General features: G+C 46.7%; 1 protein-coding gene across 9 annotated transcripts in view; it reads right to left on the bottom strand.

Moving 5' to 3' along the window:
- The window catches only part of LOC135918250 (acanthoscurrin-1-like), a 57157-nt gene that overhangs the window by 30431 nt on the left and 9558 nt on the right, over positions 1-17168 (bottom strand). For 3 of the 9 annotated variants that reach the window (XM_070532820.1, XM_070532819.1, XM_070532823.1), the window contains exon 2: positions 8431-8771. The exons of 3 other annotated variants lie outside the window; for them this stretch is intronic. In XM_070532820.1, coding sequence (XP_070388921.1) covers positions 8431-8697 — 267 coding nt within the window. In that variant the 5' untranslated portion in view covers positions 8698-8771. Of the gene's footprint in view, positions 1-8430; positions 8772-11819; positions 11934-17168 lie in introns of those variants that run through there. 3 more of the 9 variants (XM_065451917.2, XM_065451918.2, XM_070532821.1) reach the window with 2 other exon arrangements.

Raw genomic sequence — 17168 nt, 5'->3', positions numbered from 1 at the left:
CCTGCGGGGTCTACCAGAGTTGGTCGTCGAGATGGGAGCTGCGCAGGGCGGCGTGCCATCTCGACGAGAAGGTCACGGGACTAATGCCTGGGTATTGATTTTTGCACTCCCATAGCATGGGGGGAGTGTTGCTGATTCAGTTTTACAGACCTTGCAGGGCTGGCTCGGGTGGATTTCGGGGTATGTAGTGTGATAGCGTGTGAGGGATGGGTATGTATTCGTCTGTAACAGGTGAAGGATGGTTGCCTGTGCTCTCTTTAACTTGCGGTGAGGGGTGGGGAAGGTTCTTCTTGCGAGGTAAAATGACTTCACGGGGTCCTTGTATCTTGCAAGGCGGTCGCGTCCTGCGGGTGCACCTGCACTGTCTCCGGCACGGTTGACGTCCTCGTGCTACGGAGTGTGTAACCTCGTTGAGGTTGATGATGAGCGGGTGGACAACGCCGGCGTGCGCTGGGATCCTGACGAGGGTGATTTGATTTTCAGATGAATGCGGGGCTTGTTGTAAGATACGGAGTGATTGCTGAGAAAAACGACCTTTGATGTTGTTGATTGATGCGCGAGAATCGCTGAGTATGGTGTGACAGGCTGGGTCGAGAGTGGCCAGGGTGATGGCCACTTCCTCGGCTGTCTCGGCATTTTTGGTAGCGATGCTGGCAGCATGTCGGAGCAAGCCGCCTGCTGTGGTAACTGCCGCAAAGCGCCGTCCATCTTGGTACTCAGCTGCGTCGACGAAGGTGGCGTCCGCGGTGTTGGCGGAAGCTTTGATGAGGGAGGTAGCTAGTTCCTTCCTGCATTTTTGGTATGGTCTGGGTGCATGTTTTTCGGAATAGGGTCGGCGTGTATCCATTGACGAATGTCGCATGGTATTGGGTGTTTGTCTCCATGTTGACGGTGGTAGGTGATATTAAGCTTGTTTAGAATGCTGTGGCCCTTTTCCGTGAGGGTAAGCCCCTATTGTTGAGATCGACGTTGGGCTTCGAATAACTCGTCTAGCGTGTTGTGGATACCTAATTGTAGTACCTAACTGGTCTAGTTGTAGTACCTAACTGGTCTAGTTGGGTAGTCCTAAGGCCTGCTTATAGGCTCCTCTGATGATGATGTCCAGTTTAGTCTTTTCAGCTTTGTACCAATTGAGAAAGGGCGCAAGGTAAGTAATCTGACAGACGATAAAAGATTTGACAAGGTGGATAAGGCTTTCTTCCTTCATACCCCCTCGTCGGTTGGTCACTCGTTTCAGCAGTATGGATGTATTAGCGGTCTGTCGAAGGATCTTGGAAATAGCCGTAGAGTTAGCTCCATTGGCTTCTATGTTCATACCAATAACGCGGATGCCATCCCTCAGGTTAAGCTCTATTTCCTCGTATTGGCGTTTATTCGTGGAGCCCTGCGGGGGACGTTCACGGAGTGTGGGGCGCTATAGAAGCTCCGACTTTTCAGGGGAACAGTGGTGTCCCGAGCCTTCAAGATAATTTTCTTCGGCGTCAATGGCGTCTTGTAGGGCAGTTTCGATTAGGCCGTCACTGCCCTTTGCAGCCCAGATTGTAATGTCGTAAGCGTTTATGGTGTGTTCAATGCCGTCGAGTTTTTGTAGTTCTTGTGCTAATTCGAGCATAACCAGATTAAACAGTATTGAGGAAATAACAGAGCCTTGCGGTGTGCCCGTGCTGCCGAGGGAGAGTTCCTCAGATTGAATGTCTCCGACCGACAGGAAGGCCTCCCGATTGGATAGAAAGTCTCTTGCATAGTTGTAAGTGCGTTCTCCAAAGTTGAGCAATGAGATGCGTTCGAGGATGGTGGAGTGCCTTATGCTATTGAAGGCGCGCTTAAGGTCGAGGCCCAAGATTGCCTTCGTGTGACGGGATTTTCCATCTAGGATTTGATGCTGAAGTTGGAGCATAGCGTCATGGGTGGAAAGATGCAGTCTAAAGCCAATCATCGAGTGGGGGTAAGCACATGTGTCTTCGAGGTGAGTGTATACACGGGTTAGGAGTGCGTGCTCCATGACCTTGCCTACACATGAAGTTAGGGATATGGGCTGGAGATTGGCGAGACTAGATGGCTTACCGGGTTTGGGGTTGAGAATTACTTTGGCCGTTTTCCATGTCGGGGGAATGGATCCCTGGCGCCAGCAGTTGTTGATGTATTCGGTGAGTTGTTGCACCGAGGGGTCATCTAGATTTCTTGGTGTTTTATTCGTAACACCATTGGGGCCTGGCGCCGAACGGCTGTTCAGCTTACGCAGGGCAGCATGAATCTCTGCCACGCTCTAATTTTCATCAAGGAGAGCGTTGGAAGTCCCTGTGCATGACCCGTGAGGTTGAGTGAGCCCAGATGGGATGTACTTTTGACATAAGTATTCTTAACGTGGCCCTGGCCATGCGTCTTGCTTTCTGCGAATGAAAGCTTGGTGAGGCGATTTTGTTGATATGAGCGGGTGGTGATGCTATCAATCAAATGTTTGAGGATTTTCCACGAGCGGGGGTGGTGGAGTTGCCCGTCTATAGAGTAGCAGAGCTCTGTCCATTGCTGTTGACTTAGAATGCGGCAGTGTGCTTTAATTTCTTTGTTGAGAAGTGCGACCTTTCGTCTGAGTCTTCTATTGAGCCGTTGTCCTTTCCACCTAGAGAAGATCTATTATTTGACCTCGATAAGGTGGGCGATTCTACTGTCCATGCGCTCATTCGGGGCACCTGTTATGATAATGCGGGTGGCCGATTTAGTATCAGACAGTAGATCGCATGACCATGATTCTATGTCGATAACGGGAGTGTCCGTCGTTGCTGTTACACGGCGTTTACGGAACGCATCCCAGTCCGTCCAAGTAAAGTCCCTTGTTCTTCTCATAACGGTTGTTAGGTGTGAGAGAGTAATTTCGATGATAGAGTGATCACTCCCGAGGTCGTGTTGGGTGTTGAGCAAATGGGCGTTGTCTGCGTTTTTGGTGAAAGTGAGATCTGCTGTCGTGTATCGTTCAGTAGAAGTGCCGAGGCGAGTGGGGAAAGCTGGGCCAGTAATGAGTGTAAGCCCAAAATCATGGGAGTCTTGTCATAAGTTACGACCTGCAGCAGAGCTGTGTCTGTAACCCCATCCTGTGTGCGGGAAATTGACGTCACCTCCGATACTAAGGGGCTGCTGCCTGCGATGTTAAAGGCCTTTTTGAAGAGTGTTAGAAATCGGCTATGGCGTTGAGATAGAGTATTGTAGATATTGAGGACAAATAATCCTTCCTTTTGTTTTCTGTGCGGGATGAGCTTAATGAAGAGGTGTTCGATGCGCCGATCGTTGAGATCGTGTTCTATTTCGGTAATTCTTTTTCGAACGAGTGTGAAGTCGTAGTAAAAGATTGATATCCTGGAATGTTGACCGGAGTATCGTGTGTTTCCTGGAGTAAGATTACGTCGGGTTGACATGAAGTAGTACGGAGGTGTTGACGGAGAACGGGTTGTTTATGGAGGTAGCCTCGGCAGTTCCACTGCCACAATATTGTGTCAGTGTTAGTGTGGGCCATGATGAAGGATAGGGAATGCCACAGGTGGCAGGGTGGCGGCGACGGTTCCTGTAGTGTCCATGGCTACGGCTTGAGCGGTGGAAGCGGTTTGTGTGAAAAGGGTTTGAATATTAGCTTCCGTGGCGGTGACTCTGTGCATTAGGGCGATTAGAGAATTCTTTATTGTTTCCACCGTGCTTTGGAGTGTAACGAGCATATCCTTGACTTCGGAGCGTACTTGGCCCTGAGCTCCTTCTTGGAGGGCTCGCTTTTTTTGGGCTGGTCTTGAGAGTTCTTCGGTTTGGCTGCTGGTAGCGGGTTCTGGGATGTTAGGTGTGGGTTGGGTTTTGGGTTGTTTGAGGCTGTGAACCTCCTGGGTAAGCATTTGGATTAAATCACGCATAATTGCGTTTTCTTTCTTAAGGTGTTCAATGTCTGTGTTGTCTGTGTTGGGTTTAGGCAGTGGGGGGGATTTTACGTGACGCTCTCGCGAGACGCCCTGCAGTGCCTCTGCGAAGCTCACCTTTTCTGAGGTATATGTGGCTCCTGGGGTCGACGTAGATCTTGATCTGGAACGACCTCGGTCCGACCACGGTCTGGAGAGGGAGCGGGACCGGGAACGGTGCTTGGTCTCCATGGACGGGAAATCTTCTCATTGAAGGGCTGAATGCTGCGCTACTCGGCATTCTCCGAGGCGTCTTCGTATAACGTACGGCGTTTTGTATGTGGCAATACAAGCTTTGTCCGCTGTTGGGTGGGGTCCACCACATAACGTGTACTTGGGTGTACACTGATGATCTTTATCTGGGTTGCGAGCTCCGCAGCCCCGGCAGATCTTGTTATTAGGGTACGGGCAAACGTCCATGCGGTGCCCGAGACGGCCGCAATGGTAACAGATATCGATCTGCTTGTGGTACAGGGAGCATGGGATTAGTGTTGCCCTCATACCGAACAATGTATGGTACGTCAGGTCCGTCGAAGGCAATGACGATGGTCGTGGTGGAACCGATTCGCTTTGCGGTTAGGGCTAGAGGATTACGATCACTTATGATGTTAGCGTCGAGTTGTCTGGCGTTATCGGTGAGAGGGATGCCTCTGCAGACTCCTTTGGTAGTATTATCTGAGCGTCTTTTACGCGCTGACCTCGTGGTTTTCCCCGTTGACTTAGATGGGCTTGATTCTTACGTACCGGTCCGCATTTTGCGGGCTGGGCGTGCTGGTCACCTTGATGTTTTGCTGCTTGTTCGAGCAAATTGTGTCGTTTTTACTGTCTTCTGAGCAGTTGCGTTGCTTGAAGAATAGTTGCAGTCACTGTAGGGCTGCCGACCTTTGAAATATTGAGTGCTCCTTTGGGTCTGACGATGACCTTGACCTCATTTGCTGGTAGTGGTAGCGCCCGGCCTTGAGAACCTTAGTTCTAACTTGCTGCCTGGGTCTATAGCGAGAGCGAGAGTCTTGCGTCCGACATTGTTGTTCTTGCAATAGTTTTCGGCCCCGTTGCTCGTCTGGGCGACGGGCCATACACCGACGGGAACGGGCGGTACACCAGCCCATCTCGGCGGTTAACTCTTTTGGGGAAATGTCTTTGCCACATACATGGACTTCCATGCTTCGCAGATTTGGCCAGGGGCTTGTGCGTAGAAGCAGAGCTCGCACGGACACGCGCGGGAATGTGCCAGGTAGTCTGGTAGGCCGAGCACCTCGCGCACGCGTTTAACCTTAGCGCGGCGATGGCGTGCTCGTAACACAAAAGCGGTCGCAGTCCCGGAAAATAAATTTCCCACCTGATAACTTGGTATCTACAGATCCTTGTTCAGGTTTCCGCAAACAATGTAATTTAATGGCTTTGGAAAGAAATTTTTTTATATTTCGGTCTGGGTGGAAATCGAACTGCAGCCTTTGGGGTACGACACGAGCACGCTCCTCCTACTCCACGGCAGCTCCGCGGTTCTAATTGACTAAAGGTGTGCCTAGTGCGTCAATGCGCACGTCACGTCGCAGCCACTTAGCTGATTAAAGATGTGGCCTAGTACGTGGGTCATTGGACAGGTGATGGTGCAGCCAATGGTGACGAATTGGCACCATCTTAAAAGCGCATAACATCACCTCGTTCATGGCATTCCGCGGTTTATATACTGTGTAATGTTTTCGCATTCCCACACGTAAGCACTCTCAAGTGTCACTGCCGAATATTTTATTTACAGATATTTTGTACATTCCTTAGTAACTGCAGTTTATTTATGATGTTTGGGATAGTGGGCACTTCATTGAAGAATTTTCGTACTTGCTCATCACTGAATCAACAGCAAAGAAAGATGGAGAAATAAACGAGCTGATAAAGAATTAGGCCCTTGGCGCTGTAGTTTGCCGTTTTTCACGTCAGTAGCGCAAACTCCCCAGGTTCGCGGTAAAAGTACAACAAACTTCCTCATGATGTCTTTTTGGCACATGCTTTGATGATACAATAAGGCTTACACTGTAAACGCTGCCTCTGATTTTTTCGTGCCACGGTACCGATAAGTTTTCCTCCTTCCATACTGCTCGGTGGATGAAGATGCTTTGAAGCTTCCGCACACGCCAATGGGCGGGAAGGGCCCAAATATGCGATTTTATTTTGCCTGCATTATTTGCGGCGATGTGCCCGTAGGGCGAGATTACGAACCAATGCCCCGCCCCATAGGCGATGCAATCCACGCCGTTTGGCACCCGCATCTTCTGCTTCCGCTTACGCAGCCCGGGGAGCACCGTAAGCCCGCGGGAATGCCCTACAAAAGAAAAGATGCCACTGAAAACGCGGCTGCTCTTCTTCCGATTGGAACTGGGGGCGAGAGCACGGTGCACGAGATAACACAGCTCGCCGGAACGCGTCGCCGGCTACGTGACCCCCGTTGCTGCCGCGTCATGCCTTCCTTGAGCAGTGCAGCGTATATAAGGAGCCGGCGAAGGCACGTAGAATGTCTGTTAAGCAGCAACCGTCGCACCTACAGCCACCATGTACGCACTGGTGAGTTCGTCAGTGACACCGTGTTGCAGTGCACGTGTGAATTAATGATTCCGTAGCAGTGTCATAGAGAAACATATTGGTAAAGAGTGGACACTCCAGCAGGGCCCGGCGGCCGGATTACTGTTCTGCCTCCAGCGCTATGAGCGTCTTGTCAGATCACTAATTTTGTCTCCCGGGATTTTAGACGCGTGGTTTAGCTTTGTTTTGATTTCGGTTTTGATAAAAATGCGTTCGATTCTGGCTTACCAATGGCTGCAAAAATCTTCAATACGTCGTCTCTAGTGGAGCACAAGAGTTTTCATATTTCCTTTTGATACGTGTCGTACATATCAACTTGATAAAATCGCGGATCGCAAAGATCTTATTGTAAAAGCTGCCAAGCTTCTCGAAGCCGCCAAGGACCAGCAAAGCTGAATCACCTCGTGCAGGTTCGAAATATAAACTGATCAGGGCTCTCTTTATTTCAATTCATTTGTCGCTTCTGAGCCACTTTTCTGTGTTGCACACAATAGGAAGCAGTGCCTACATATAAAAAAAAATATTTGTTTTTCTTGTTTACATAGGGAATTGGACAGAAAGAACACTGCATCACACAATTGATAGGTAAACAAACTACAAGCAGAGTGTTTTAGCAATGAGAAGCAACGAGTCAAGTTGAAGTGACCCTTGCGAACAAGGCCAGGTGCATGCAGCGTGCCGTGAAGTAAACATCCTTCCCGAAACGATACCAAATGCGCATTGCAATGCTCGAGCCACGCAAAAGGAAACGATTGTCTGCTACAGTAGGGATTAACCACATATAAGAAGTTCTTTGCTTCAAACCGAAGCTCTTGCGAGTGAGTTTAGGAAAATTACGCGTTGGAAGTAATGCAAATGCTCTTCCTGAAAAGAAAGCAGCCAGAACAAGGCGGGGGGGGGGGAGGCTGCACGGTAAACGGGTGCCACGGCTCAGATGCTTTGTGACACGTACAAAATACGCCCACCCAGCATAAGAAACATCTTGCCTACAATGTTCTTAACCCAAAAAACGGCAAAATTATATCTGCAGACAAAAGGAATCTCCTTACCGCACTACCGAGGCGTCATGTGGAAAAGCGCAGTAGGGTGGGTGTAACCAACGGAAGATGTCTGGCGCAGCACCAACATTTTTATGGAAACGGCATGCGTGGACGTCACCACACAGGCGCATGATGAGCTGTCTACCTATGAGGTGAAGTGGAAGCGCGAATCGCTATACCACCGTGCGGGTGGTGAGACCCTTACTTGCTCGGCAGCAAAACAGCTCGAGCGCCCGCTGTTTACTTAGGTATGTTTCTCTATGATAGTGCTCTAAATGCTAATGACACCAACAAGATAAGAACTTTACAATACGTTTTTCGGTCATGAGATAATTGCAGTTTTACATTACGTAAACAATACAATAACAATGTACAAATGCATAATTCCAAAGCTAAATCAGGCCGGCAAAAAGAAGTGTGCTTGTGAAGAGCGGCGAATTTCGGCCGCCTGGGATTATTAATAACATGCACCTGAACTAGCGCTCTTTTATTAGCGATGAAACTGTGCTGAGTTAATGTAGCTTCGCAGTGGGGACGAACCACATGGAGCGCCGGACGCAAGGCCTCTCGATTGTCTTCAGAAGCGAAGCGTCATTGCTGCTGGGTTATCCGGCCTAGCCACCTATTCCTTTCTCTGGCATCATTCAAACGAAAAAAATAATTCAAAGCGGCTAAAGGCATTTACTTTGGCGAGCTGCCTACACGTAGCACGTACTGTGAAGATAATTACGGTTAGGCGAGGTTGTTCGTAGCTCAGGTCGACCGCTTTAATTTGTCCGTGGTAATTGTTCCTCCTCATCGTCCTTTAGACTCAGGGAGATAGCTAAGGGGGCCACAATGTGCAATGTTTTTTTAATTAATTAATTTCTATCTTCTCTCACTTTTCTCTCATGCAGAGCATCGTCGTCTTTCTCTGCGCGGCCTTCGCCACCGCCATGGGTGGTAATGTTGCCCTTGGCTCCGGTCTCGGCTATGGTCTCGGCTATGGAGGCTCCGCTCTCGGCTACGGGCTCGGTGGTGGTTACGGTGTCAGCGGCGTCGGCATCGGCAGCAGCGTCGCCCTCGTTCACGGTGGTCCTGCCTTCGCCAAGGCCGTGGCTGGACCAGCCTTCCTCGTGAGGACTGTGCACCACGTCCACAAGGTGCATAACGGAGGCGCCCTGGTTGCTCACTCAGGCCTCGGTAGCGGATACGGAGCCGGCTACGGAGCCGGCTACGGCGGCTATGGTGGATACGGAGGATACGGAGGATATGGTTATGGCAGCTATGGCTACAAGGGCTAATGCTCACGCAATGCTTTGTCGCTCCGCTCATTACGCTCCACGCGATACAATATGAAGCTTCATCCACCGCTCTCCCTATGTTGGTCCGCATATCCTGACGCCTCAAGTACACAAAAGCCGGTGACCTAAAACTGTAGCTGCTGTACATAATGCCAGCTCGTAGTAACATAAATCAAAGAAGACACAACAAGCAACCTCACAAGAGCTCTTCGACGCCTCGTTTCTACCTCAGGAATCAATAAAACGATTCTTTATACATGGCTTCTTCTGATTTTTAAGGGCAGAATACCAGTTTTTGTAGATTACCACTTGCAAAAATCATGCAATGAATTTCAGAAACAACAGAAATGTATGGGCGATGACTGCCAACTGGCGAATATTCGAGGAGACTGAAATGACCATATAGTGCTGGAAGCTAGAGCTATAACAACGCGGACAATGTGAAAGGCTAGATGCTGCATGAAACACTTCCCGAAATATTGAAAGCTTGACCCATGAACGACAAGTTTTAGCATCTAAGCGCCGACAGGGAAACTTGTAAATTACAAACCACGACAAGATGGTAATGGAAAACATTGTGAGCCTGCAACAAGAGCAATAAAAAAGGAAGAAAAGAAGAACGAAAGTAAACGTGAGAATGGCAGAAGGATAGCGAATTCTACTTCTGCTAGATGCTTACTTCTATTATAAATCACAACGGAAGGTTTAGTACGCCGCTAATTGAGAATTCCTAATAAGTAAACCTGATCAATAATGGACGAGGATTCGCATCAACTACGACGAAAAACAAGGGCAGTGACAAGTGTTGCGTTGAGTAAACTGGGTTCATCGCGCAAGCCGTCATTTCGGCACGATCCGTTTTTTTGTGTGAAATATAGATATATAATAATGATGAGATATACAATTATGCATGAATAAAGGTATATAAAGAACTAGCACGCACGCATCTTCTTTCTGTGTAACCATTAATTTTGTCTTGGTGATTTTCTTTGCTACAATTCAAACGTGCCGCCCTCTGCCCCATCACAACAGCGCGACGTCTCAGCGGTTGCCGCTGCTGCTTTGGGTAACAAGATATTGCTAATTGCTGCACGCACTTTGCAATTCTTCATCTCCAAGTGGTTACCACTCTAGGTGCTTTAGTAGCGGTGTGATATGCCCTTTTCATCAATATCCCCCCACCCCCCGCATATTTATGTACTGTCAGTTAGAGTGCCGGCAATAACGATTAATGAAAAAGCACTTTCCCGGAGAACAGTAACGTTTTTCGTGTCTGTCATCTGCTCTTTGAATGGTCACTAACCTCTGTGCATAACTTGTGACATTTTGTCGACCATGTAGTATCTTACTACCCGATTACCAACCCAACTGTTATATTGCGCGCGGCCTTGATTGCATGTATTATTTTGCTGGATCCGCTATCGTTGTAAAACGAAATACAGCAATCGAAATGCGTAATTTCTTATCTGTTAAGCCAGGTAGGCTGGCTATCGCGTAAGCTTTTCTCGAAATTAGCAATAAGTATTGATAATGCCGTGGCCATTTTGGTCCTTTTAAAACTTCCGGCACGAGTATCACATTAACACCACAATGGCGCTTCTATTTGGAATCACTTTAGTACGGGATGGTTAGAAACTAAATCCAGAGGGGGATTAGAACGACAGAAAGCTGAGCTAGTTGGTAAGGATTCAAAATGCAAAGAAGGGGTAAGGCGTGCAGACACGGACAAAAGAGAAGTGGACAACACGAACGTCGACTATCAATTGAAGGAAGCACCAAGCCGAAAAAACAAAGAAGACACAAGACTTATCTCCGCATTCAGATGGGGGATCCAGAGGGGGATAGCATGATAAACCCGAGAAGTTAAAGTAAAACTGTTTAATAAGTTCCGATCACATTCGAATTTGAGAGTTGACAATTGAGAAATTAAAGGTTATATTTAGATATTGCATTGGTGAAACCGTAATGAAACGGAATTTAGACTGATCTACAGTTCCATCCTAACACTCGAGATATCCACTGCGTTGGCTCAGTGGCTACATGGTCTGCGGCTTCGTATTAGGTCGTGGGTCGAAACCCAGTTATTACCGCGTCTTCAAAAAAAAATCTGCGGGAACGTGTATCTTTAGGGTGTAATGAACGTCGAAAAACCCTAGATGAAAATTCTTCCGTGGACTATACTACGGCATCCCCATTTCCCCCTGTGCAGGTTGGGGTCACTAATTTAAGTGAATAAAAACTACTGATATATAACTACAGGAAATACTTTCACACCCCCCCCCCCCCGAAATACTTTCACGATGTCCATGCACTGCCGACCAAAGCAAACCCCGGCGCTGCAAATCAATCTGGATTTTGTCTAGACTATCTTTTTCACGCTCGAAAAGGCATTTCAGCGCGTACATAGCGAACTCAGGCTGGATTTCGCGGCAACATCCACGCACTGGGCGTCGCATAAAGCAAAGAGTTCCATCCGAGCACAAAGTTTCCAGGGCGTTTTGATGGTGAGTGGGCTCTTTGCGGCTACTGACGGAGGCCGCGAAATCTACGGTGTACATGGATTTCAATTCCGATACTGTATGGGTCTAAAGTTCTCAAACTTTTCTTACGAAAGGTGTACTAACATTTCCAAAGTTGTACTGTACATTTGCAATTCCGGAACCTCGTATGTTTAATGGGGTTATAAACATATGCCGCGAAAGGTGCATTGACATTTCTAAAGTCGTACATCGGAACATACAGCGAGACAAGCCAAATCAACACACTATCAGACAAGTTGACAAAGCATGCGGCGAGGTCCGATGAGACGATGCTTTTCGGTGGTTCATTTGTGCCTTATCATGTGACAGAAAAAAAAAATATCAAAATATTTTTTTTTCACCTGCGCCAAAGCATCTATGTCAATACACTAAAGCTAGCAGAGGTAACCTCGCTCTTATTTATTTTTAGACTTTGTATTTTATTTGCCAGGACGCATTGAGCCTCACCACTTTTCTTGTTCTGGCTACCCGCGGGCTGCCAGATCCAGCCAGAGCGCATGCGTTTTTCTCGTGCTGCCCTGACCACCGCGCGGCGCACTTCTCTGGTCGATTGTATTTTCGACCTGGCAGAGCTTTAGACGCCTTCTGGCTAGCAGAGGAGAAAAAGAAACAATAATAGCTCACCGCCATCACTGTGGGGACTCGACGTACTGCAATGCGTTTGCGTAAGCGCAACCTCACCACAAAGTATTGTCTCGGCGGTGTAGGATGCCGAGCAGGGGCGCTATAACGTAAAACTATTCCAAACTTTTCTATTGCAATTCTGCAATCAGTCCACCGCAATTAGTCAAAAATTTTTTGGACCACGCCTTGTTCACCTGCCTCTCACGCGACGTCAGAAAACCGCGATAGCTCCCCATCTGATATGACTTGTACACACTGATTATGCATAATTGGACCAAACAAAACAAAAATAGTTATTTCTGATTCGACGCCTTTTTCGCATTAGCCCTCCGTTATTGGTTAAAGTTTTCGGGCTGCACCCACTTCACCTGCCTGTCAAGCGACGTCACAAAACCGCAAAAATATACCGCGTCAAAGTGACGTGTACGCTATAAAGATGCATTATTATGCCGAACAAAACTGAATTTTCTTCTGAATAGCCGCAGGCTGCCCCATTCCGAAAGAAACAAAAGATGCCTGGCTACTCTCCCCTGCCGGAGAGCGTGGTTTTATTTGCGTGTAATAAAATTTATTGTGTGGCCGTGTAACGTTTTCGAGAACTTGCGGCACGTTTACGACCTCGTTCTGCCAACTCCTTCTTTGCTGAGGATCCGCTTTAGCGTCATTCTTAAGCTTTCGTTGCATGAAGCCGCGCTTTTCGACCGGCTACCGCAAGCTATGTAAGGGAAAGCCGACAATCGCAGACATCGGCACCACCCACTTCATCCGATTATCGATATTTAGTGCAGTGGCTCAGCCCTATCGAATCCCTTTCCACTTGAGCGTGCTGCTCGCCCAACATCACCTAGATAGCACAAGGCCTTTTCACTCCGATCCATGATGTCATGCTACCTGGCCTAACTGCCATATAATCTATTGGGGACACTCCCGACTAGGCAACAGTGATTTTGACGTCACCGCTTTCATTACGCCAGCCTTGTCAATGGAAATTTGGGGCCAGGTAGCGTGACGTCATGGATCGGAGTAAACAGGCCTTGTGTTATCTAGGTGGCGTTGGCTCGCCTCTCGTGAGCCAATTAGATAAGACAAGCCGCTCAGTGCAGGCAATCTGATCCCTTGTTCAAGCAAACAAAATTTACCTCCTATGAACGAGGGGAGCATTTGATTGGATCAAGCCGGAAAGATATCATCTGAAATATTGCATGATCATTTGTTGATATGCGTGACGTTTTCCAAGCGTCCCTTATCTGCAATGGATGGGGCCGTTTAAATGTGGGCCGCATATGCAAGAGCGGCATGAAATAGGGCACATATGCAGTAGGCCGCTTGGAGTGAGCCATTTAAAAGCCTCGAAGTCCTGATGCGCTTTCCGCGTTATAAGTTTTGCGTTAAGCCGGTATTGACTGAGAGTTAACATAGTTCAGACTTGTGAATAGTCGAGGACACTGACCTGGACGTAATGACTAGTGATCACCACTATTTGTATTTCCACTCTGACTACTGTATATTCAGAGAAAGGAGGTTTAATGAAACTCATTTATGGAAATGACAATGCATAAATTGAGACACGACTGTCATATTAAGCAAAGTGATTCCTTATCACTAGTGATTCGATTCCGCCATCTCCCAGTGTAAGAAATGAATTAGCATTTTTATGACTCTTCACTTGATATCCATGACGCTATGCTTCTTAAAAGTATGTGCACATGGAACGGAAGGTATCACTAGTAAGCATTAATGACAGTTAAAAATGGCAACCAAATACTGAAGTACTCACTTTTTTAATTGACACTTATAACCACGTGTACGAAGCAAGGTTATCATTGTCACACTAAAGAAAGTGATTTGTGATCACTAGTGACTCGGTTCTGCCACCTTCTGGTGATTACAATTCATCATCGTTTGTAGACTTTTCGTTTGATGTCCGTTACCTATACTGTACAAAATCGGAGAACATTGAATTGAGGTTATTTCTAGTGATCACTAATAACCGGCCGTAATCGGTCAGCAGCGGTAACGAAAGAAGTAGTCATTTTATTCCGTTTGGATTGATATTATTAAAGTCATATGAATATAGGCTACCACTGTCATGCTAAACAATGTTATCCGTGATCGCTCGTAACTGAGTCCTACCACTCTTACTTCCTCTAATTTTATGAGTGCTTGAAAGACGGTACATTTGATATTCATGAAGTAATACTAGGTAAAAATCTCTATGAACTTTGCAACTGCTGTCGCTACGTTATTTTTTTTTTCATATTGTTTGCGTGATGCTGCAAACCGTTTCATCGCTTTTATCTCCTCCTTCTGCCGACAATATATTTTTTGGGGGGGGGCGGGGGGGGGGGGGGGGGGCAGGCGGCTTCTAACTAGAAATTCAGCGCAACGCATGTCAGTAGTCAGTCTAATTCCATTTCGTATATCTCTAATGCCTGAAAGCATGTTCGGATTATCTGCGCTATACGGGTTTTGCTGATCGCAGCAGGTTGCACAACATAGTATTTCTTGATGGTTCTAACATCGTGGTTTCGGAGTCTCCTGTACGCATGGGGCCATGGACGCGGTTATCTACACAATATATTTTTCGCCGAATTTGAACAGCTCTTAAAGGTAATGTGAAAAAAAAGGTAATGAGAAAATGAAAAACTTTCAGCGCGTACTCGGAATTCACGAGTCGCGTATGGATGTAGGTACACCAAACAGCTTGCCGTCTCGTCTACCTGCCTCAGGCATCGGAGAAAAGTCCTTCCGCACGAGACGGAACTGATGATGATGCGCCGCTCGAGGCTGAGACGTCGGATGGGTGGAGGGTGCATTGACAGAGACTTCCGCTCAAAGGTAAATCCGCAGTGGCGAGACGGGCTGCCAGAACAATATGTCTCTGAGCCGCCCATAAAATAGGTGGCCTTGGAGGCGACTTCACTCTATGCTTGGAAAGGGCTATTACGATATCTCCTTTAAGCTATACGTTAGACATTTTTTGTACACTTTGCGCGGGAAAGCTATTGACGTTCATTTTGCGTCCGCACTTGCGATACTTGCAATTTAGCAATTGCGAATACATGTTCGAGATATACCGGAGTGCGAACGGAAACGCGTGAAAACAAATATAAGTGCAACTGTAGAAGAAATAAATGGACGCAAATGACACAAACATTTTTCTCCTCCTTTTTAGCAGTTCTACAGCATTTATGAGAGGATAGCAGCAGTCGTAATAAAGCAGAATAGGAGGTATATATCAAAGGTAGTACGAACCTATGCTTTAACCTCTAGTCACGATGATGAAGAAATACAACTGCATTATGAAGATGATGATTTATCCACGGAGAAAGTGCGAACTCGGTAGGTTGTAGTCATGGGTGACTACAATGCAATAGTGGGAAAAAAAGCAGGCTAGTGAAAAAGCAAATGGCAACTGCAGCGCACATTCTAGGAACACTCGAGGAGAGATGTTTCTAGAATTCGCGGGAAGAAATAGGCTACGAATAATGAGCACCTTCTTCGGGAAGCGTTGGAACAAAAAGTGGACCTGGAAAAGCCCTATTGGTGCCAGAATAAATGAAATTGATTTCATACTTTCTTACGGTCCCAGCATAGTGCAGGATGTAGAAGTATTAGGTAGGGTAAAGTGCAGTGATGGTAGTTTATTGAAGGCTAGGATTCACCTCAATTTGAAGAGAGAAAGAGTAAAATTTGTGAAAAATAAACAGGCCAACCTCGACGCAGTAAGGTAAAAGCAGACCACTTCAGGTTGGCACTTGGAAACAAATTTGCAGTCTTAGAACAAACAAAGCTGACATAGAGGCAATGAATGAAACCTTAACAAGGCTAGCGTCAGAAGCTGCAGTTGAAGTGGGAGGTAAGGCACTAAGGCCACCAGTAGGTAAGGTCTTTCAAGAAACAATGGTTCTAATAAAGACAAGACAAGGAATGACAGTGTCCAACTCAAGATCTCATATAGAACTCGCGAAACTGTCAAAACCGAACAACAAGGAGAAAATGGGATATTTGAAATTATTTATTTATAGGCACCGCAGCCTCGATGAGGCTATAAGGCAAGAAAGACTGAGGAAACAGCAAAAATGGACGCAGCCTGAAAACACTGAGAAGGAAACTAGGCATCGGACAAACCAAGATGTATGCACTGAAACATAAGCATGGCAACATCATCAGCAATCTCGAAGCTATAATAAAAGCAGCGGAAGAATTCTATACTGACCGGTACAGTACCCAAAGCAGCCACGATACCTCGGTTCTAAGTTGTAATCAACATTTTACAGAAGTTCCACCTGTAACTAGCTATGAAGTTATAAAGGTCTTGCAAGGCGTCAAACGGGGAAGAGTGGCAGGAGAAGATGGACTACGAGTCGATTTTTTAAACATGGTGGAGACATAATGCTTGAAAAACTTGCGGCCCAAAATACGATCTACTTCAAGAGTCATAGAGAACAGGAAGAATGCCAACATTATACTAATCCACAAAAAGGTATGCAATAAATAATTGAAAAATTATAGGCCCGTTAGCTTACCTCCAACATGATATAAGATATTTACGAAGATAATATGCAATAGAATAAATGGAACACTGGACTTTGCTAAACCAAGGGAACATGCATGTTTGAGGAAGGGATGCTCTACCACGGATCACATTCATGTCATAGATCAGGTAATCGAGAAATCTGCAGAGTAGACTAAGCCTCTCTATATGGCTTTCATAGATTACGAAAAGGCATTTGATTCAGTAGAGATACCAGCAATCATAGAGGAATTTCGCAATCAAAGAGTACAGAATGCTTACGTAAATATCTTGGCAAATATCTACACTGGTTCAACAGCTACCTTATTTCTACACAAGAAAATCAGGAAGATACCTATAAAGAGAGGGGTCAGACAGGCAGACACACTCGCTCCAACGCTATTCACTGCGTGTTGGAAGAAGTCTTCAAGCTCTTAAACTGGGCAGGCTTAGGTGTAAGGATCGATGGCGAATATCTCAGCAACCTTCGGTTTGCCGATGACAATGTTCCATTCAGCAACACTGGGTACGAGATAGAACAAATGATTGAATACATTAACAAAGTATAAGAGTCGGGTTGAAGAATGATATGCAGAAGACAAAAATAATTATCAATAGCCGGGCAAGGGAACAAGAGTTGAGGATCGGCAGTCAGC

Source organism: Dermacentor albipictus, chromosome 2 (assembly GCF_038994185.2).
Source record: "Dermacentor albipictus isolate Rhodes 1998 colony chromosome 2, USDA_Dalb.pri_finalv2, whole genome shotgun sequence".
In the NCBI taxonomy this organism is placed as follows: Eukaryota; Metazoa; Arthropoda; class Arachnida; order Ixodida; family Ixodidae; genus Dermacentor; species Dermacentor albipictus.
This window is presented reverse-complemented; position numbering and strand designations above follow the sequence as displayed.